Source organism: Drosophila pseudoobscura, chromosome 4 (genome assembly GCF_009870125.1).
Source record: "Drosophila pseudoobscura strain MV-25-SWS-2005 chromosome 4, UCI_Dpse_MV25, whole genome shotgun sequence".
In the NCBI taxonomy this organism is placed as follows: Eukaryota; Metazoa; Arthropoda; class Insecta; order Diptera; family Drosophilidae; genus Drosophila; species Drosophila pseudoobscura.
The window spans coordinates 21386706-21407534 of NC_046681.1; the positions used below are offsets into that span (position 1 = coordinate 21386706).

Sequence of the window (20829 nt, forward strand, 5' to 3'; positions counted from 1 at the left end):
CGAATCTTCGGAAGGCTATATCTGAGAAAAATAGGGCCAGATCGGTGCAGGACCATGTCTCCCAGGATTGCGAGGATCCATACTGTCGAACGGCATCAAAATCTCGACTTCGAAAATGAGGCCGATTTTTAGCAAATTTAATGATGTAACCATCATGATTTTTTGCGAAAATCGTGAAAAAATGGATGTCCTATTTTCCGATGGCAGTCGACTGGCAGGACTCTCCCGGTCTCGAAAAGACATGCCACGCCCCGATCGGCCGCTGGAAACCAGAGATATAGCCTACAGAAAAAACCAGTATTTTAATAATATGCAAATCCAAATCTTCGGAGGGCTATATCTCAGACAAATAGGGCCAGATCGGTGCAGGACCAACTCTTCCAGGATCGTGAGGGTCCACACTGTCCAACGGCCTCAAAATCTCGATTTCGAAAATGAGGCCGATGATTTTTTGCGAAAATAGTGAAGAGATGAATGTCCTTTCTTCCGATAGCAGTCTATTGAAAAAAACCTTTAGAAAGCTTTCCATACATTTTGTTAAAATAAGTTAAGACCATTTTGAAATGCTATTCATACTTCTAAAACGATTGATTTATTCATATTTAAAAGAACACTAAACCTACAAAAAAACACACATTTTACAATTTTCATTTAAAATTAATTACTAAAAACACTAAAACAATCAATTTCATGACGACCAGGTCGATAAGGGTTAATGCTTAATTATTTTCCTCCTCCTCTGCTTCCTCATTTATTTGTTTATTGGTTCTTTAAGGTATTACGTAGATATCGATAGGTTGGATATTTGCAGATCTTCCGAATTGAGGCGCAGTATCTGCTGATCCTCTGAATTGATGCGAACCAATTGCTCGCTGTCGAAGCTGAGTAGATTACTGATCGTTGGACCGTTATCCGGTTGGTTGCTCGCATTTGTGTTATTGTTATTGGTGTTGTTGCTGTTATTATTGGTATTGTTGTTGTTGGGGTTATTGTTGGATCCGTTATCATACTGATGCATGGACGGGGCATGTTGCTGCTGGTGCTGTTGCAACTGCTGTTGCTGCTGCTGGTGGAGTGTGTGCTGATTGTGCTGGAGACAAAGACATCAAGTTAAATGATTAAAGATATAGCTGACACCGTAATAGGATCAAAGACGTATTCTCATGATAACTCACCAAATGATTTGTGGTCAAATTCCATTGTAGGCTGCCGCCTGGTCCCGCTCCGCCACCGCCCGATGTCAGGAGGTTGTGCATCGTAAAGGGATTGTTGAGATTGCTAAGATTGTTGCTGTTGTTGTTGGTGTTGGTGTTGTTGGTGTTGGTGGCGGGTGCTGCAGCTGCCGCCGCTGCTGCTGCCGCAGCCACAGACGCCGCCGAGAACTTGGTCTCCCAGTGGCTGCTGCCAGTGTTGCCAAAGGGATTGCCATGGAATTGCATAGCCTGTTGTTGCTGCTGTTGTTGTTGCTGCTGCTGCTGCTGATGTTGCTGCTGCTGCTGTTGCTGCTGTTGCTGCTGTGCCAGGACCTGCTGCGTAAAGGGATTGTAGCTGTTGCCCAACTCTGTTGCACCATATTGTTGTTGCTGCTGTGGCTGCTGCTGGTGTTGCTGCTGCTGCTGCTGTGGGTGGTTGGGCGACATCATCTGCTGCTGTCCATTGGTGGGCGTGGCAGCTAGATTATAGGGCGAGGGCGTGCTGTTGTGATTGTAATTGCTCGACGGCGACAGTGGCTGTGGCGAAGGCGTCAACTCTGGCGGCGCCCGATATAAGCCAAAGGGCTGCGGTGAGGTATCTGCAGATGACAACGATTATAAATATACTGGATACGGTAAACCATCCGGAGGGAAGGTAATCTCACTCACCTCTCGGTTCCGTTTTGATGGGCGGTATGTTCTGTGCATTCCAACAGTTCATGTTGTTCTGTCCTAAACAGGGCAGATAAAAAAATAATTGTAGGCATTACAAAACACTGAATAAATAACACATTTAAATAAAACAGCCAAGCCGAAAAATACAATTAGTTAAAAAAGCCATAAAAGAAGAACAACATGACAAAATATTATTAAATTTTAAACCACAAAAACCAAGCAGCTAATTAAGTTTCTTTAAGTTAAAACAGCATCGGCAGAAGAAGTCTACCCCAACTTTAGTGAGAATTTTAAGCTCATATTGTATACAAAAATGGTGAAAAATCAAGCCTCTTGCCGATGGCTTTTTATCCTATGAAAACAACAAGGTGGGGGAAAGAGGGTCTAAGAATATTAATTAAAGGTCTATACAAAATTAATTATTAAAGCCACAAGCAGGTGCACAACAAACATCAATCAAGAGGGAAATTACAGAGAAAATGTATACAACAATGTCACAAATTCTTACGTTTATCCTAAGTACACAACAAAAAATGTATAAATATTAAATTTGTTAAAAAAAAACAAGCTTAAAACAAGGTTAGGCCCAGAGTTAAAGGAAGAATATCTATCATGCAATAAAATTTTATATCAAACTTAAACAAAACTCAAAACAACATTGTTCAAGAGGCACTCGGAAACTGCAGATAAAAACTTACTCAGAGGAAAAAAAAGGAACTTCCTTGCCAAACCCGGAAAACCCTGAGCAAAACTTACTTCATTCTAGAAACAAAACCTTTTCAGTGCAAATGAAAACCACTTTTTAAAGTATTCGAACAGTATTCGCTTCAACATTTTATAGTTTTTTGTTTTCTGTTTTATTAAACTAAAATATTTTATATAAAATATTTGTTTTTCCATTTCATTATATATAAAAATATCAAATTGTATCTTTCGCATGTAAACGAGTAGAAGAGCGACAAAGGGTTTTTTGTTTTTAGTTGATTTCAAATCAATAATTTCTGTAACCACAGCATCAATTGTAGGTATTGCTATAATTTTGACTAGATTTATATATCAATATATCAAATATATATAGTAGGTATCTCTCATATCGTTTAGTGTTTCGTGTGTGTGTCTGAGTGCGTTAAATGAGTGCTTTCTAATATTTTCTAATAGTCTATTCGAGTAATACATCATCAGAGAAGATGAATCGTTAAGTTAAGTCTTTGGTATACCGAAAACAAGTATCAAATATACGAATATCATATAATACATCATATATTCGATTAGGTAGGATCAGTTTGTGATGTCTGGACATCTCAAGACAAAGTTATTTCCAATCAAATTGGAAATTCGATTCGATTCCAACACACAGTAAAAAACCACTTCCCTTAAAAGGCATAGACAGAGACAACCAGCACCACGAAAAAGGAAAGGGAGACAGGACCCAACACCAGAATGTTCGGTAGGTAGAAGGAGGACAGGACAGAGAGTCTACAAGTAACAACTTACTGCCATCCTGATGATCGTTCTGTAATTGCTGCTTCTGCTGCTGCTGCAGCAGCAGGTGCATGGGATCACCGCCAGTCTTCTGACGTTTCCGCCTCAGGTGTGCTGGATCTACAAAAACAAAATATACACAAAGGTTGGTTGCAGTTGCTGTTGTTGCGGTTTAGGATACAGGATATACGATATCCGATTCCTGGGAAATCATCGAGAGATTTCGCTTAAATACAAAATTGCAGGTCTCTCTCTTGAGACCTTGGACAATAACAAATCATTTTCACCCAGCACAAAATAAATGTTTCTATCTGGGTCTGTAGGCGGCTGTATCGCTTACAAAATACGAGTATTCCCCCTTAGGTAGTTCGGGGGGGGGGGATACTTTTAGCACAATTATCAAATCTAAAACAAATACAAAATTTGGAGGACCTCTGTGCCGAAAGATACTTTCAGCCGCCCTCCGACAAGTGGACAAATGGACAATTTATGGGTCTATTCGGGGTGTTTTTTTCCTTAAATATTCGCCATGGAGAGATGAGGGAGCCATGTGTTCCTCCTCTCTAGCTTGGGGCTTATTTCTTTGAAAAATTTGAACCCCCGTTTGGGTTTCATTTCCCCGATCGTTAGATTAGTCGTTGGATTTCCTTCCTTCGTATTCCTAAAAAAAATATAACAAATTCCCTCCTGGATTGAGGATTCTTCCTAGATCAGGCCATTGGCCGCCGCCAGGCGCTTGGCGACCTGCTCAGGCGTGAGGATCTCCCCAGCATCGACGGGGGCATAGTAGGCGGAGGTCTCATCGAACTCGCTGGCCGCCGCCAGGGGTGGCACACTCGTGTACAGGGCAAAGTGCTCCGCCTCTGTCAAGTCCAGATTGGGATCCAGCTGAACGTTGAAATGACCCTCGATGGAGCTGACCAAATTGTGGAGGCTCTGGCGGTCGGCAATGGCCACCAGCTCCATGCCGCCCTCGAGAATGGGGATCTCGGCCAGCTGCAGGGCCGAGGCAGTGCGTCTATCCAATGCACCGCCCACCGTAATGGTGCTGGACTGGGAGTAGGCCTCCATGGGCGAGTGGTGCGGCAGGCTGTTGGCGCTGTCGCCCTTCAGAGGTATGTGCACCACATCGGCGTTGAGATAGGCCGGCCGCTTGCACGACGCACTGCTCACACTCCTGCCCACGGGCTTGCCCAGCTTCAGGGGCTTCTTGGCCCCTCCCGTCTTGACCGGACTGGACTTGTTGGACGTCTGCGCGGGAGCCACCGCACTCTTCGATGATCTCAGCGAAGCTCTCATCGGATCGTGCATGCTGAAGTGCCCAATGCTGGGCTCCCGGCTGTTGGTCTTCGAGTCCAGGTGGGAGCAACTGTCGGCTGGGGTTTGGGCTAGGTCAGGCTTGCTCTTGCGCCGCGAGAAGAGCTTAGAGAAGAAGCCGGGCTTCTTCTGACGGGGCAGGGTGTTGAAATTGGGATTCTTGGGCGTCGGAGCTGGCGGCAGGCGCTTGGTGGGCGGCAGGGAATCCGCTGGCGCTGCCGCTGGCTTGGTGTTGGCCTCGATGGAACGGTTCTCCGCATTGCTATCCTGTTTCCGTATCCTCTTGGGTGGCAGCGGCGGCAGCTTCTCCTCCTCCGGAGCTGTCACGTGCACGGGCAACGGTGTTGTGGTCGTGGTGGCAACTGGAATCGGAGGCACCGGCCTGTGGGTCGATGTGAGTGACTGCGAATTAATCTCCACGGGATCGTAATGCTGATGGGCATCCTCCGGGGCACACTGTGACATGGGCGGTGTTGGCGGCATGATATCGTCCATGGGTATGAGCACGGGATTCTTGAAGGCAATCTGCAGACTCGTGTAGGTGGCGGCATCATCGAAGCTGTCCTCCACCTGCATGGGCGGATGGCCGCGGTCCAACTCCTGCTCCAGGCCACTGCCAGACAGCTCGTTCTGCAGCGTGTTGTTGTAGGTGTCTCGCTGCACCTTGTAGTCCGTGTAGATCTCGTCCAGCTCGGCCACCTGCTCGAGCAGCTCGTTGAGGGTCTTGTCCTCGTCTGTGGCCTGCAGCTGCGCCTCGATGGCCGAGTCAAGGACATCGCCCTCCACTTGTGTGGGGCTCGGCTCGTGGGGCTGCTGTTCGATCTCGTTCGATTTCATCCATTCGGTGATCTTGTCGTTGGCTGTCAGGGGCCGTGGCTCGAGGCGCTGTCCCAGTTCCAGTTGCTCCAGCTCCCGCACCTTCTCGTCAATGATCGTATCGATCTCCTTCTCCTGCTCCGAGCGAAGACGTTCAGCCTCGGCATCGGCTTCGGCATCGTCATTGGCATCTGCTGCCTCCATATCCTGAGGAACTTGATCTGCCACAGTTTGATATGCCACGGGATCTGCCACAGGAGATGCCGCAGGATCTGCCTCCTTCTCCTCCTCCTCAATTATAATCTGATCTGGAACAGACACCTCTAGAGGCGACTGCTGTACCTCCTCCAACTTGGGTGTATCCAAATCGATGACCTCAATCGTGGGCGCCTCCCGCTTGGCATCCAACGTGAGGATCTGCTGAAAGAGATCTTCGTCCGGCTTCCGCTTGAGGTGCCGGTGAAGGTTCCAGAAAGTGTGTTTACCTGAATCCAATGGCACGTACTCGAAGGGCAACGACTCGCTGGTGACTCCATCCGATGGACGACGTAGCTGAATGAAGACCTGCGAAATCGAAGTTGACAATTTAGTTGGTAATTCCTCAAAGAGCGACAGGATGGACATACCTTGGCTGGTTCTGTGATGTCCAGCGTATGATATCGGGGCGTCTTAAAGGTAATGGCAGTCTGCTTGTGCACATCCGTGTGCTGAAAATCACCGAAAGCCTCCCACACACTCTGTCCGTTCTTCTCCTCGAAGAACCGCACCGAGATGTCCTCCTTGGCCACCTTCTCGCAGAGCAGGATGATCTGGGTGTTGCCCAGCACAGTGGCCGAGCAGCTGCACAGCCGACAGATGACCAGATCGGACATGGCCTTCTTGTCGAAGATCGGCTCGGAGACGACCGGCGGCAGGGGCGAGGTGAAGCGTCCCTTCTGTTCGCTCTCCATAAATACTTGAAAACACAATCGGACCGAGTTCAAATCGATGCTCGAGGGCTGGAAACGATGCGAGAAACCCGCTGTAAAGGCAGAAAGAAGTATTATAGAGTGAGATACTTAGAAGATATCTGTATCTTACTCTTAAAAGGATCGACGCGTATCTCCTCGCGGGCCTTGAGGGCCGCCTCGATGTCCTTCTTCTTGACGCACTGAATACCCAGATTGCTAAACACGGCTCGCATGGTTTCGCTGTTGATCTCCAGCGTGCAGACGCCCTTCTTGCAGCCCTCTTTGCCCACCAGATTGTGCGGATGGGGACTGTGGAAAGAAAGAGGCCACAAATGAATATCCACAGATCAGGCATAGAACTCCCATTGCACTCACCGATAGGGTGTGTCCTTGGTCACGCAGGAGACGACAACTACGGCTCGTCCCTTGTAGCCGACAATCTCGATGGTTGGGTACGTCTTGTTCTCCGGCGTGGAATTCACGCCGGGAATCGAACCTGCCGAACGACCCTCGCACTCGTATCGGAATCTCAGGGCCTTGCCCGCCGGCTGCTCCGTAATCTTGACGTACGGTTTCTTTCGCACGTTCTTCGTGGACTGTGACAATTGTTGCTGTTGTTGTTGTTGCTGTTGTTGTTGCTGCTGCTGCTGCTGCGGCAGTCCGTTGTAGTTGAGACTCTGTTGCCCATCGACCGCCGGACCACCAGGGCCGGCAGCGGCAACATTGTTCTGGTTGGGAAACATTTCGTGGCCAAAATATTAACTGGAAAAAGAAAAGGGAGAAATAAATTAGTTATAGATTTGATACATCTTTTCTTAAAGTCTTCATTTAACAATTTAAATTAGCAAATTTTATATTTTTAAAGGCAACAAATAAATTTGTTCATTATTTATGTAGTTTGTGCTTCAAGTTGTCTCCTCTAAGAAGATGTAATAATTATATAAATAATAACTTATCTATGAAGAATATATGAACATTTAAGGAAATACGATGCTTTCTCCTTCTATCTGTATCTTTACTTTTTGTGAATGTTAATCTCTGAAGATGAAATACTCAACACTCATTAAGGATTGGTTTTCATGTACCCTGCTTGGCATATATGTATGATTCTTTTAAATGTTGTGCCGATTTCATTCCGTAGACAGACCTTTTTCTGCCTTCAAGAAATCTTTGTTAAGGAAAATGAAACGGCACGTCTGCCAGACACCGCCAGACGATGACGATATTAACCAAAAATAATCACTTGTTCAAGTTGTTGTACTTTTTCGCTAGTTATATGTAGCTACAGGAGGTATACTCCTATGTAGCCGTTCCTATATCTAGATATGACACCAACTATGACGAACCGCACCGTAAAGCGTCTGGCATGGAACTGAATATCTGAAAGAACTCTCTTCTGCCCGAGAGATAGATACTCGCATTATCCGACCAGCGGATGGGCGGTGGGCGGTGGGCGGTGTGTGTGTGGGCGTTTGTGTACAATATTCCGACAATACTAATTGCACTATTTGGGGGTCATTAAGTGTTGTATTTGTTGTATATTTCTTCGTTCGAATTCTGCTGCAGACTGCAGTGGGATGTACACGTGTGCGTGTGTGTTTTCCTTTTGGCCGGGTACGTGTACGGGCACGGGCACGGGCACGGGTCCGGTCTGGTCCGGCCACAGCGCTCCGGGTGCGCTGTTTAAAAATAACATTTTGCGTAACGCGTAACGCGACTGCGGCCACAAAGCGACAAAATCCACCATCCTCCCAGAGAGAGAGTGAGAGAGAGAGGATGAATATGCCTCTACTCTATATATCAGGTAGAAGTATATATACACATTTATATGTACATATAGTCTGTATATAGATCGCCTCGCGGATCGCGGACTGGCCTCCTCGAAGCTTGGAGCTTTTCTTTTGGCAAGAGTTTGGTCCGTTCCAAACAAAACACACATTTTTATCAATGATGGTCTGGGATGGGGGCATTGTCAACGCTGCTTCTAGTGATCATTCCGATATACAGATAATATATAGTGGGACTATCCATATGTATAGAAAGTAGTATGCTGCTGTATGACCTCAGAGTTTTCTCTCTGCTGCTCTGCTTCTCTGTTCATGTCTAGACATTGGTCTGGTCTGCCATCGCTAGAAGACGTCAATGGCTGACAAAACTAATGCCCGTCCATCCGTGCATTGGTCTGATCTGCTCTGATCTGACCTAAACCGAACCCATGGGGTAGAAAAACACAAACCGAACAAATTACTGATGAAAACGTGTGCCAATTTGTGATTGATTTTCTGTAGCGGATGTATTTCTTTCCCAATCATCGTATACAACAGAGTTCTTAAACAGGACTCGAATTCATTGGAATTCTGTGAGTTATACATTGGATGTTACACATCCCGTTATATTGCATGTATTGCTCATAAACCTATTGATTTTTATATATTTATAAACTGAATAATCGTGCTTCTTATGCAGGAAAAGTGAACTGATAAATTTCAGACTCAAACTGCCACTGAATCTGGTAATTAATCAGCACTTTATTTTGAATTCATTTTGGTAGGGTAAATGAACTCCGGATGAATACAACACATGAAACATTCAGTCATTCAGAGTACATCTTCATCATAAAATACTGTCGTATCTTGTATGTATCATACAATATGAAAGATGACTCATTTGTCGTTTCTTAAAAGTAATCCCTGCACAGATTGTACAGAATATGCCTCATTACATTAAGTATAACACAAACCTAAATATTAAACCCTAGAATCATGCATTATTTGGTGTTTTCTCCGAATGAGTTGTACCAAGAATTTTACGGACATTGACGTGCTGCAAAGGCTTCCAAAGCGGAAGCTTGTTACGCAGGGACCATGTATCCACTGCCTCGAGGGTGAAGATTATTAACAGAACTCAAACCAAAGTATCGGTATTAAGTATTTACTAAAAAAGACCCATCAAATAGGCATATATACGTACGTTATGTGCATACATATAATCATTCCCTCCTGAAAGAACTATCTCTAATTTAGTTCAGCATTATCTACATCTATGTATATGTACATGTGTTGTCCCCTAAAAGAATTCGATTTTCCGATCATATTTTTCGCAGCTGTCAAATGCTTTTTGTGCGTCAATTATAGCATTTCGGAATATAAATCATGCCCGAACCTACCAACTGTCCCGTAGAGAGGACACCAGTCATGATTAAATGGGGAAAAGTCTCTCCTTTGAACTGGCAAAAAACTAAACAAACAAAAAAGCACCACGTGCTGTCAGTAATCCATATATTGTGAAATGGTCGCGAAAAGAATAAATTCGATTCAAAATTTCGCATATTGCACAAAAGATTAAAGCAGAGATTACGTCACGAAACTATTTGCATTTTGAAAAGCGATTTTGAAAAGCCAATTGGATTGAAGCCAACAAATGTAATGTGTATATAAAATAAATAAGATCTAGTTAAAGTACGAATACTACATATATGATTATTTCAAAGATAAATCAATCACCTTTCACTTATCACGGCCAAACAGCAAAATTTGCTTGCCAAAGGGTCTAAAACCACGCACCGAGATGTCGATTCGGAGTTTTCTTTAGAGTATAATATCTTACAGCTTTAACAGATATCTATAATTTATATTCAAAGCATAATTTCACTGGTTCGCACACACAGAGTTTAAGGTTTTTGTTCGCACAGAGAGTGTCTCTCTATATCTCTATATACTTTCTGTATATATAATATCTATAATGAGAAATATTTCTTTAGTTGACCGAAAAAACACACACGCCACACACAGAGCAAACGCGTCTTGAGTACTCGCCTAATGTCTGAACACTGAACCGAGCAAAATGATTTTCGAGAGAAAAAAATAAAACACACACCACACACAGAATTCTTTATGCACGCCTGCCTCTGACAAGCAAAAGTTTTGTCGTCTTCGGCGCTGTCGTCGTAGAGGAGAAGCTTTCTGCTATTTTTATTTTCCTTAATTTGTTAAAAATTTTATACATATAGTATTATGCGATGGGATGTGAATATTCTGTCGTGTCGTGTATTTATTGCTGCCGCTTTCAAGGAATTTTCATTTGTCGTCTCGCGGCAGTGTCCCAATTTTTGGTCAGGGGAATATACTCATATATACCACGGATGAAAATGAAATGAAAACTTAATTACCGATGTCAATAAACTTTGGTTTTAGCTGGTAATCAATGGATAGATTGAAAGCGATTGAAAGCAGTAATCTGATTAGAGATAATGGTATAACACGTTTTACAACTCAAGGCCACAATGGCGTTTATGGAGAGAATAAGCAGTCAATATCGACAGAAAAAAAAGTAAAGTAAATGATTCACCAACCAAATAATATACTTATTTTAGGAGAATAAAATGATTGGTGATTTAGTGACCGCAAACGCACATGAAATACAACAGAAATGGTGACCCCAAGCCAATTATCGCGGGAGACCACAATCTGAGGATAATTTAAACGCCTAAATACATTGCTCTCTGTATGCATGCAATATCTAACATCCCATCAAATCTGAGTCACATTTCGTTAAAAGGAAATTGCACAAATGCGTCTAATCTAAGAAAAAAGATGCAAAGGTATCTGAGAATTACCATAAAATGCATCAACAGGGAGGCGCAACTGTTTGTTTTATTTTGTTTGTATTGACAATAAACAATTTATTCAAGTGCATCCAGACCCACATCTGCATATATTATATATACCTAGGTATATATCGTATGCAGCAGGCATATGGCTTGGCTTTAAGGTATATTGGCATTTCCGTTTCAATAGCCACGAAAAAATAAAACAAAAATCCCAAAGGCACTTGTTTGGCGCCAGTTTCTTGAAAGCTCTCTGACGATTTCGAAAGAATATAATAATTAGATTTATGCTGGGGGAATGGGAAACACAAATCCATATAGCCTATAGGGTACGGTACGTATGCCAAAATGAACTGTGCAGATTTTTAATAAACAAAATATTGCGGGTTGAGTCTTTCCAAGAAACACCATGAGTCACAGAGAAAATCTATATGGGATCTACTAGGGGATATATGTACTAGAATAATATGGAAATATGTCAGGAATTCGCTCGTGTGCCACTCACTCGTGTGGGCGAAATCATTCACCGAATGCGTGACTATTCCCCCCACGGGAAAAGGCACGACAGGAATAGGTCAGTTACCGCCTAGGACTTCGGGGAAAACTCAAATCGATTTCTAGATCCACCGCCAGAGGGCTCTGGTGACAATTATATGGGCAAATACATATATATTTGTAATATAAATTCCATACACAATTTATGATCGAAACCATATAGAGATTAGATTATTATGCCCGTTAGCAGGTAAGCAAATGCGCTACCGTTTAGACCCATCAGATATGGCCAGAAAAGCGTATCGCTCAGACAGATAATGCCGAGGTGGAGAGGCGTATAAATACCCACCGAAAACACGGCTCGATGATAACAGGCGGGAGATTGCGAATATATAAATAGAATAGAGAATACACTGCAATACCCCTATAGTAGCGATGATAGCGTGATGAATATTTAATGGACTGATAAAGCCTCCTTCCTCGTAGAACTCACGCTCCCATCACTCTATCTGCCGCGAATGCCACCTGATAAATTGTTACTAAACAAAAACTAAGCGCGTATGGATTTCGCAACCATAAAATTGATTAATAAAAGAATGTTTCCCTCCACCGGCCAGCAGAGCCGGACACTCGATCGTTTTTTTGGCAAAAAGTGGAAAAGTAAATAAACAAAATCAAATAAAAACATTTCGTTTCGATCATTTAATATGCTAATTTTATGCAATTTTAATACCCCCCCCAAAAAAAACACAAATAAAAGGTTCTTCTGGCGCCAGCACTACAAATTAAGATTAAGATCAACATCAACATCAAAGTAGAAGCAGCAGCTGCAAAAATTCCTCAACTCTTAGGCCGCCCCTGAAAACGAGTTACCAAATCTTCCAGACAGGCCAAAAAGACACAGCCAGACACAGACAGACACAAAATGTTGTTTAACGATTGTTGGCGTCAAGCAATTTACAGCTCGAATAAAAATAAATAACTGTTATGCTGACAAATCGATGGAACTAGTTCCGAATCTAGGAATCTACGAGTATAAGATGCCGGTTTACACATTTACTATAGTATACAGGAAGAGATTCACGAATATTTATGGAGAATTTAAATATTTGAGTATAGAACATAATATTTAATAACTTTTTGACTTAAATCGTTTAGTTCAATTAGTTCAATTGTTCGGTTTCTAGTGGGTTTTTATACACGAATACAATTACTATTTTGCACTTGAAGACTAGACATAGGAATAAAGACCTCATAGAGTCTATTCACTACAATTAACTACTAATAAAAGACTATGATAATACAATTTAAGGGATATAGGGAATAAGCGAGGAAAAAGAAAGAACAGAATAGTTTTACAAGTATGACGATTTTAGATACCAGTAAATATTTCCGGCAATAATTTAGAGGCAGATCTCTGGTCTATAGGTTGGTCTATACTTTAGAGGGATCGGCAAATATAAATTATCCATCCCATCACTTCGCAATTATAATGTTCTGTTTGATAGGATATTTCACTCTTCCATCCACAAACACTACAGATTTACTAACAATAGAAATAGAATTCCTAGTGACGGATAATTTGCAGAACTAGGGCCTTACCCACGACCTCCGCCGCACTGTATCAATCATTACGGGATTAGCATACGGGGAAACTACCAATGAAATGGGAAGGGGAATGGGCAGCATCAACTATTGACTTCGCCTTAGATCTGTAAGCACTCACAATCAACGTACACTCAAGCTTTGAATATCGTAGATGACATTGCTAAAAAATAAACGCCTGTGGTTTTCTCTGATGTTTTTCACTCGTTTTCAGCACTTTGGTTATGAGTCAGCAAAGCAGCCGGTTTCCATTTGCAGTTTTAAAAATTACACTGAATTAGCTGAAAGCCTCTCCACTCCATAATTACCTGTAAATTAAGCCAAGGACCAGTACCAGTTAACACATGATGAGAGATTTTTTTTGTCCGCACACGACTCACACGACAACAATTTTTGTGGCCAGTTTTTTCGAAGAAATATTATTTAATATAAAGTTGTGATTTGGACTCGGTCTTCTTAATCGAGAAAACACAACGAAACGTAACGAAAGGGAAATAATACCGTAAGCTGTTAGCCGTCAGCACAACCGCAAACGCATCGAGTCGATCTTAGAATGAAGCAATTGAAAAACCTCTCGGTTCTGTTCTGCTGTTGGACTTGCCGGAAAAACAAATGCAAGTCTAAGGCAGAGAGAGACCGTCGCCCGAAGCAGTGTAGAGGAGTGGAAGGAGGGAGGAAGAGGCGAACCGAACTCAACTGAACTGAACTGTGCTGAAAGCGAATTGACAAAAAAGCTTTCCCCCCACCTCCCACCGCCACACACACACACACACACACACACATGACCATGCACATTCATGTGCTCGTAAGAAACTTTCGTTTGTGACAGCCAGCGCTGGCAGAGGGCAGAGGGAAGAGACAGGTGGAAGCAGCACAGCGACTGCGCTGCCATATACACAGGTGTTTTGGTTATTGTTTCGGTTTATCGTTTGTATTAACGGTAGAATATTTAATGCGCAGAAGGGGGCTGCAGTTGTAGTGCAGAGGGAGAGAGAGGGCCACCCCGAAAGCTTTTGGAGTTACACTGCAAAAGGAATTTCAACGAACAATTGTTTTGAGGAATTTCTATGCCTATGCAATTCTACAATCCTGATCCCATTAGGATGGGTTTGGTTCTGTTCGCTTGGAGGATAACAGAAACACGCACATAAATTTCGAAGCAGCTGGTTGTTTTGTTACGATTACACATTCAAAGGTAAATGGGAACAAATGAATGTAAAATATATAGTGAAAACTCACGAGATTTCCTGTTTATTTACCTACCTACATACATATGTACATATTTTTGTAAGCTCAAATCAACATTTGAATAAAGACCATAGAAAATTGTATCATTAAATTATGGCAAAAGGGAATTTGACTACCAATTTCTGCCCCGTTTTTTTTTTATTTTTTGATCATTTTTTACCATCTGTACACAACAGTGTTTTTGTTTTCAATGTTTGCTTATTTGTTTCGTGGATGGATGGATATATGGATCTACCTTTGCAATGTAATGGAACAGTATCCATATCATAAGGTTTAAATAATTATTTTGAAATTATACATAGTTGTAGAAAAATTCAAGGAATCATTCAAGCTGACAAAATAGCTGATAGATAGCCCATAGCTTAATTCTGTACCAAGAAATATGTTAATAATCGTAATAATCCCATTAGGATTTCCCCAGAGGAAGTTATCTAATCTTTCGACTTGGATGGGTCGTGGGGCGTGGTGTGGGGACTCACCTGAATCAAGGAGTGAGCTGACAACGTGTTATAGGCATTGATCACTCGAGTGGATTACAGATGAGAAGAACCTGAAAATTAACGCGAACTATTTAATACACTTGTATGTAGATTTTTCCTTATACACTTATTTATTTATTTTCCTTTATATATTTAGTTGTCCGCCATGCCTTCATAAGTGCCGTTATGTAAATAAGTTAAATGCTAAATAAGCCATTTATTTATGGTTAACAAAAATTCCTTTTAATGTTAATACACAGAAACACACAAACACACACACACACGGGCACAGGAACAGGCACAGTCACAGCAACTATTACAGAAACCGGTTTGTATATTATTTATATAGATAAATAATCTTTTTTTTCTGTTTTTTTTTATAATTTTTGCGCGAAAAACGAGCACGAGAACAGAGTGCGATAATATCAAAAGAAATATCCAGAGAGACAGAGAGAGAGAGAACAGAAACTACAGCAAAAGCCAAGACGAAAGCGAGAGCAGCCAAACGTGAGAGAGACAGACAGACAGAGAGAGAGATCGATCGGTCGCTCTTCTGGCGCAATTTTATAATGACGTCTATTTCTTCTAGGGAATTCCGGGCTTTATGCTTATGCGATCATCATCAGCTTTGTTTTTGTTTTTAAACAGTGGCGGCGGATTTAATTTTCTTAATTTGTTGCTCTCCTACCCACCCCGCCATACGTATGTCGCGTCTCTCTCTCTCTCTATCTCTTCAGCTTTGACTTTGTTTTATTATGGTAATACTGGGGACACAAACAACGACGACAAATTGTCGATGTGCGTCGTGTAATCTAATCGGTAAAACGTTCAATTTTAATCGAAATTATCAATACGTGTGCCGTTAAAAAAGGCTTTTGGAGGCTTTTGTCATGCACTCGTTCAAAGAGTGGCGCTGGTTGGTTGCTTTTGCTTTTGCTTTTGCTTTTGCCAGCAAGTGAAACTTGCTTTGCTCAACTCAATTATACATTTCATGCATCTTTTTTGTGTTGTCAGTACTTCTCATTTTATTTTTATCTACAAACTTTGTTCAACACTCTGGGCACAGGTTTTTTTCTGGTATTTTAACTGTCGCAAGACAGACAGTCTGATAGAGAGAGAGCTTTAAGCACGCGCGCGCGATACTCTCTTCGACCAAAAGCGTTGTATGGCAACGAAAGAAGACAAGACACAAAAACGAGCACAGAGTTAGTAACGCTACAGATCCACACACGCACAACCGATCACGACGGCAGCGAATTAAAGACTCAAGACTGGCGGCAAAGAAAACAAAACTTTCAATACCGTAGACACACACACGCCATTAAAAATACCGCAAAACTCGACAAAAGCTTTCGGGCTTGATTGGGAGGGAGTTGGTTGTTGTCAAAGCACAAACAAACACAAAGATCAAACTTTTAAGCTGTCTCAAGAGAGAGGGATCTAAGTCTGGAGCGGGAGAGTGATAGCGAGAGAATGTGGCGTCACGAAAAAGATCTGAAGCAGCTGTGCTGAGTCACGTAGCTGAATGCAAAAGCAAAACAATAAACGGCCTTTGTGGGGGCAGCAGGCAAAGTCTTGGCGCAGCACCAGCAGCCTAGCGAACACAAATTTTTCCCAGTGTAGCGCGACTGTGACTCATCCTCGCAGAAAAGCTTTTCCTGCGTTTTATGAATGAAAAGCGAATATCTGTGTGTTTGACTCAGCCCCGAATCGTCCCTTGGAAGAGGCCTGATTCAGCGTCGGATTCCTGGAAAAAGGATACATTATCCTGCGCCGGCATTTGTTGTGGCATAAATTTTTCAGCTCCGATAGAGCCCCCAAAGTGACTCACTTGGTCCGTGTTCAGCATACCACTGCTCTAGCCGGAGCTGCTTTCACTTTCCGGACGAACTCTGGCATTCGGGATGCCAATTTCCATGGAATTTGATAAGTTGCTGATTCATCCACCAAGGGGGGTAGCAGCACGCAGCAACTGCGACCAGCGAAAATATTATAAGTAGTACTGATTAGTGGTCGTTTGATAGTACAAATATTATTGATTTAAAATGGGACATTAGTGGGTAAGGCTAGGGAGATAAGATACATATGTATGTATGTATGTACATGCATAGGCTTTTGTCACGTTCTTGAGATAATGGGAATTTCAGGAAATATATACATACATATGTATATGATGCGTGTAAAACCTCCCTTGAGTTAATATGATATTTTGGAGGTGGAATAATTTCTTATATTGCATACTCGTGCATTCTCGCATTTTTTCCCAACACTTAACCGGGAATCCCCACTTACTAAGCCAGATATGGTGAATGTTTCCAAACTAAATTATTCAAATCCCACACTCTTTAATCTGAGATAACCTTATCAATAAAACTGAACTCCAAAATCTGAGACTCGGGTCATGCAACAGTCTGGAAATTGCCGAAATTTCCCACATAAAGCGACAGAACTCAGACATATGGCACTATGACCTAAGCCAAATAAATAGAAATTATGTCAAATGGTAGTATTGAAATTCCACAACAAATGCCACGAGATGGGGATACTGAACCTAAGCCAACCTGCAATGTCTTGATAGCACGATTCGGGCAGTCCTGAAACAACAACAACAATTACCCATTACTCCATGCTAATGGAGTCCAGACATCGATCAAACAACGGTCGAGTCCCAACCCACGCTGCAGAGCCCAACAGCCAATTGCAGAGGGTTTTTCATGAAAATCACGCGATATTCGTCCAGTCCCTGCTTGCCATTTATTGCTGGGGGGAAAGGAGCTGGGTGTGTAGCTCCCTGACACCCTGGCTCACCTGCCCCCAGCGTTTAAGCTGACACGTGCTTGACGTGCACAGTCGATTCGGGTAGGGTTGGGTAAGGGTCTCTGCTATGTACTCATGTACCCTAGGTATACGACACTATTGATTTTTCCGGTTGTCGTAGTCGTAGTCGTGCTTCGCCGATTTAAACTCTTTGAACTTCCTGCGACACGTGTCCTTGACAGCGGCAGGGTAAGAAACCCTACAATGTTGTTGTTGTGGGGCAGCGGCCACGGTTCATGGTGAAGGTGATACAGCAGGAGCGCCGATCAAAATGATTGATTAGTATTAGGGAAATGTTGTTCCATATAGAAACCCCCCCTAAGGGTAGTCTCTGGTACACGCCTCTGCCTGAAGGACCTTGGGGAAAGTTGTTGCTGCCAGAACGTCTCAGATTTCCAAAGCGGCTATACGACGAGCAAGTGGGTTAATAACGACTGGAAATTGCGTTTTAACGATTCCACGAAACTGTAAAGTCATAAATTCTTTTTAAATTATTATAAAACTCTTGTCCTGTGTCGACGGGCTCTTAAAATATTGAAGTTAAAGGGAAATTTTGCCCCCAAATTGAAATATTATTTATTTTGAAAACCTGATCTTCATTGTTCTCCATAAGACGTCCACCAATTGAGCTCCCTTTACCTATGGAGCAGTTGTAGAAATCTCCTGCTTCGTAGGGTCCTCCACAGTCTTTACAGCGCCACCAAAATAAATCAGATTGGGCGAAAAGGCCTTGAGACCACATCGTTCTGGCGGCCCCCGTGTGCGTGCAATTCTCCAGTTAACCCCCAATGACCTTGGCCAATTCCGGGTATTCGTTGTGAAATACCTTACACCCAAAAAATGGATTAATTGAGGGGCCTGTTTGAGAAATAGAGGGATTCACATCGAAGCACAGATATCATTGAATATACTTTCACTTTAACTCTCAACAAATCTGGAGCTCTCCTAGAAAACCAGCCGAAAGTTCCCGCCTGGAGGAAACATGGACGAGCGAGAGCGCTGCCAGAGTACATCCAACCGGCAATGGCCAGAGGGATTAGACATGCAGGAGGCGATGGCAGACGCTGCCAGTCCAAGTCCACAGAACTGGAAAAGATCGGACAGCTTAAAGATCTTCAGCAGGGCCATGATGCGCGACTGGCGCAAGAGAGGAGAAGAAATGCACCACTTGCAGAAGGAGACGGAGTATTTAAGAGGCGAAGTAAGTTAACCGAATGGTGGTCACTCTACCCCATGTTATGCACCTTAAAACCTCAGTATAAACAGACCAACAACACGGTGCATATGTGCAAGGCCCTGAAGCAGGTGGAACTCGAGCGGAACAGCGACCTTCAACTGGAATTGATGAAGTCCAATCTGAACTTCGAAGAGTTTCACTCTTCCATCTCCAGTCTGACCGAAGTCAAGGAAAAGTTACTGAACGAAGTGGAAATGCGTAAGAGGGAGGTAAGGGGTCATCTATGTATATTCTATAGAGCCAACATATAATCCATTATATACTGCTATTATGTAACAGCATGACGAGCTCCAAGCTGTGGCCGACCAGAGAAAGACAGAGCTCAATGCCGCCCTGGGGGAGCTGCGTAATGACGAAAATCGACTGTTGGACGAGGAGGACGTTATGAACCATCTAAGAACGAATAATGCAAACCTCGTCAATGAAATCGCGTTGCTCCGCTGGTTGCAGATGAAGTACAAAATGAGTGAGAAATGCCTGACTAAAAAGTTGGAGGAAGCGAACGAGAGGATGACCATTATGCAAGATGAATTAAATTTCCTTCACGATAGAGTTCGGGCATGGAACACGTAATAATATCATACATATCCCTGGGTACAATGAAATCTCTGCTGCTTCGACGGTTGTGTCCCAGTTTTTCGAAGGACTCTGTACAACCAGCAGAGGTTTCACGGTATTCTCCATTTCTTTATATAGTGTCCTTTAACCCCTGATTCGAACTATTCCACACGAAAGCAATGAGCCAATGAATGAACCTCAAATTCGTCCAGTGATTGAACAGCTGCAGGAATTATCCAACGCAATCGACAGTTTCCCGGCCGAATGCCGCTACAGCAAAAGCAGCAACAATGAGCCGCAGGAGAATGAACCACAAACTCGTCCATTGATTGAACAGCTGCAGGAATTATCCGCCTCAATCGAGAGTTTCCCGACAGAATGCCGCAACAGCAGCAACAGATCATCCGCGTTCCCGATGGTTTGGCCGACCCAATCCCACTCCAAATTGATGAGGCAACACTCGCACGCGTTGCAAAATGGGTTTAAGATTCCTACTTTGTTTAAAATTGTTTCGTTGGTTTTGGGACGTTTTCGATCGCGATCGAAATAAAAATAAAATTAGAATGACCGAAAATTTTAAATAGCAAAAGAATGGGCAAATTGCTCGGCAATGCCGCGTACATGGAAGTGTTCTGAACAGCAAATATATTACGAAAATCCGAAGCTAAGCTACAAAGTTACTTAACCAAGAAATTTTGAAAATGGCTGACGTGGGCAACTGTTGTTGGCTTCGGCACCGGCACCACCGCCCGAGCCCCATCCTATGCGTGCTCCAGTCGTGGAGATGACTGGAGTCCGCGAGGCGGAGTGGGTGGTGGAGGACCAGCGCATGACCGTGCGTCTGTTGCTAACGACCCGTCGTCGCTAGCAAAGGCAGCGGGAAAGCCAATCCAGAACAATGTTGCCACAGCAATGCCAGGCAGAATTACTGGGAAACAAAGGTGTGACGGAGGGTCGGCACTGAGCAGATCTGATAAACAGATGACTATCTATCTATCGATCGATGCACAGAACAATCACAGAATACACTTCCGAAGTACATCGCATTGCAGCTCGTATATATACTGTGCATCTCGCGAATAAGCACTTGGGAATTACAAGCCAAGCCAATGCTGCCGCCACACACACAGAAGCAACGCACTGCAACGGGGGTTGATTTTCCCTGCCATTCGAAAAGTCGTTCGAAAAGAGTGCAATTAAAGTCGTATGTTATAAAAATGTTGCAGTAATTTCATAAAAATTATAGAAATTATTGAAAATTTTGAAAAAGATCTTAAGAAAAGAAAAAAGAGAAAATATTTAATCATTTTTTTGCTTGTCCACGGTGGGAATAGAACCGTGGTACTGTCTG

The 20829-nt window shown here is 43.1% G+C and overlaps 2 protein-coding genes across 6 annotated transcripts; one reads left to right on the top strand and one right to left on the bottom strand.

Annotated features, from left to right (window-relative positions):
- Positions 1–696: 696 nt before the first annotated feature.
- Positions 697–16153, bottom strand: dl (REL proto-oncogene, NF-kB subunit dorsal). Of its 4 annotated transcripts, XM_001356534.4 has the most exons (10): positions 15910–16147; positions 14867–14937; positions 6809–7195; positions 6564–6742; positions 6110–6504; positions 5969–6047; positions 3363–3470; positions 1863–1925; positions 1176–1792; positions 697–1090 (listed from the first exon to the last, which is right to left on the bottom strand). In XM_001356534.4, exons 3-10 carry the CDS (start codon positions 7174–7176, stop codon positions 779–781), a joined length of 2121 nt encoding a protein of 706 aa, XP_001356570.3. In that variant the 5' UTR covers positions 7177–7195; positions 14867–14937; positions 15910–16147; the 3' UTR covers positions 697–778. The 4 variants fall into 4 exon arrangements, with proteins under 4 accessions (XP_001356570.3, XP_015035988.2, XP_015035990.2 ...); XM_015180502.2 differs by lacking the exons at positions 697–1090; positions 1176–1792; positions 1863–1925 and having other exon boundaries at positions 3365–6047; positions 15910–16153; XM_015180504.2 differs by lacking the exons at positions 697–1090; positions 1176–1792; positions 1863–1925; positions 14867–14937; positions 15910–16147 and adding an exon at positions 13448–13697 and having other exon boundaries at positions 3365–6047.
- A 2420-nt stretch (positions 16154–18573) lies between these two features.
- On the top strand, positions 18574–20052 carry LOC4817421 (uncharacterized). Of its 2 annotated transcripts, none has more exons than XM_015180505.2 (4): positions 18574–18884; positions 18950–19129; positions 19200–19489; positions 19656–20052. In XM_015180505.2, exons 1-4 carry the CDS (start codon positions 18666–18668, stop codon positions 20026–20028), a joined length of 1062 nt encoding a protein of 353 aa, XP_015035991.2. In that variant the 5' UTR covers positions 18574–18665; the 3' UTR covers positions 20029–20052. The 2 variants fall into 2 exon arrangements, with proteins under 2 accessions (XP_015035991.2, XP_001356565.4); XM_001356529.4 differs by having other exon boundaries at positions 18577–18884; positions 18941–19129.
- Positions 20053–20829: the final 777 nt, after the last annotated feature.

Excerpts from the sequence above, each read along its gene's own strand:
- dl (XM_015180502.2), bottom strand. The coding sequence starts at position 7,176 with ATGTTTCCCAACCAGAACAATGTTGCCGCTGCCGGCCCTGGTGGTCCG. Across the intron at positions 6,505-6,563 it reads ACGCGTCGATCCTTTTAAGA|CGGGTTTCTCGCATCGTTTC; the intron begins GTAAGATACAGA and ends CTGCCTTTACAG. Across the intron at positions 6,048-6,109 it reads ACATCACAGAACCAGCCAAG|GTCTTCATTCAGCTACGTCG; the intron begins GTATGTCCATCC and ends TCGATTTCGCAG.
- LOC4817421 (XM_001356529.4), top strand. The coding sequence starts at position 18,666 with ATGGACGAGCGAGAGCGCTGCCAGAGTACATCCAACCGGCAATGGCCA. Across the intron at positions 18,885-18,940 it reads CGGAGTATTTAAGAGGCGAA|TATAAACAGACCAACAACAC; the intron begins GTAAGTTAACCG and ends TTAAAACCTCAG. Across the intron at positions 19,130-19,199 it reads TGGAAATGCGTAAGAGGGAG|CATGACGAGCTCCAAGCTGT; the intron begins GTAAGGGGTCAT and ends ATTATGTAACAG.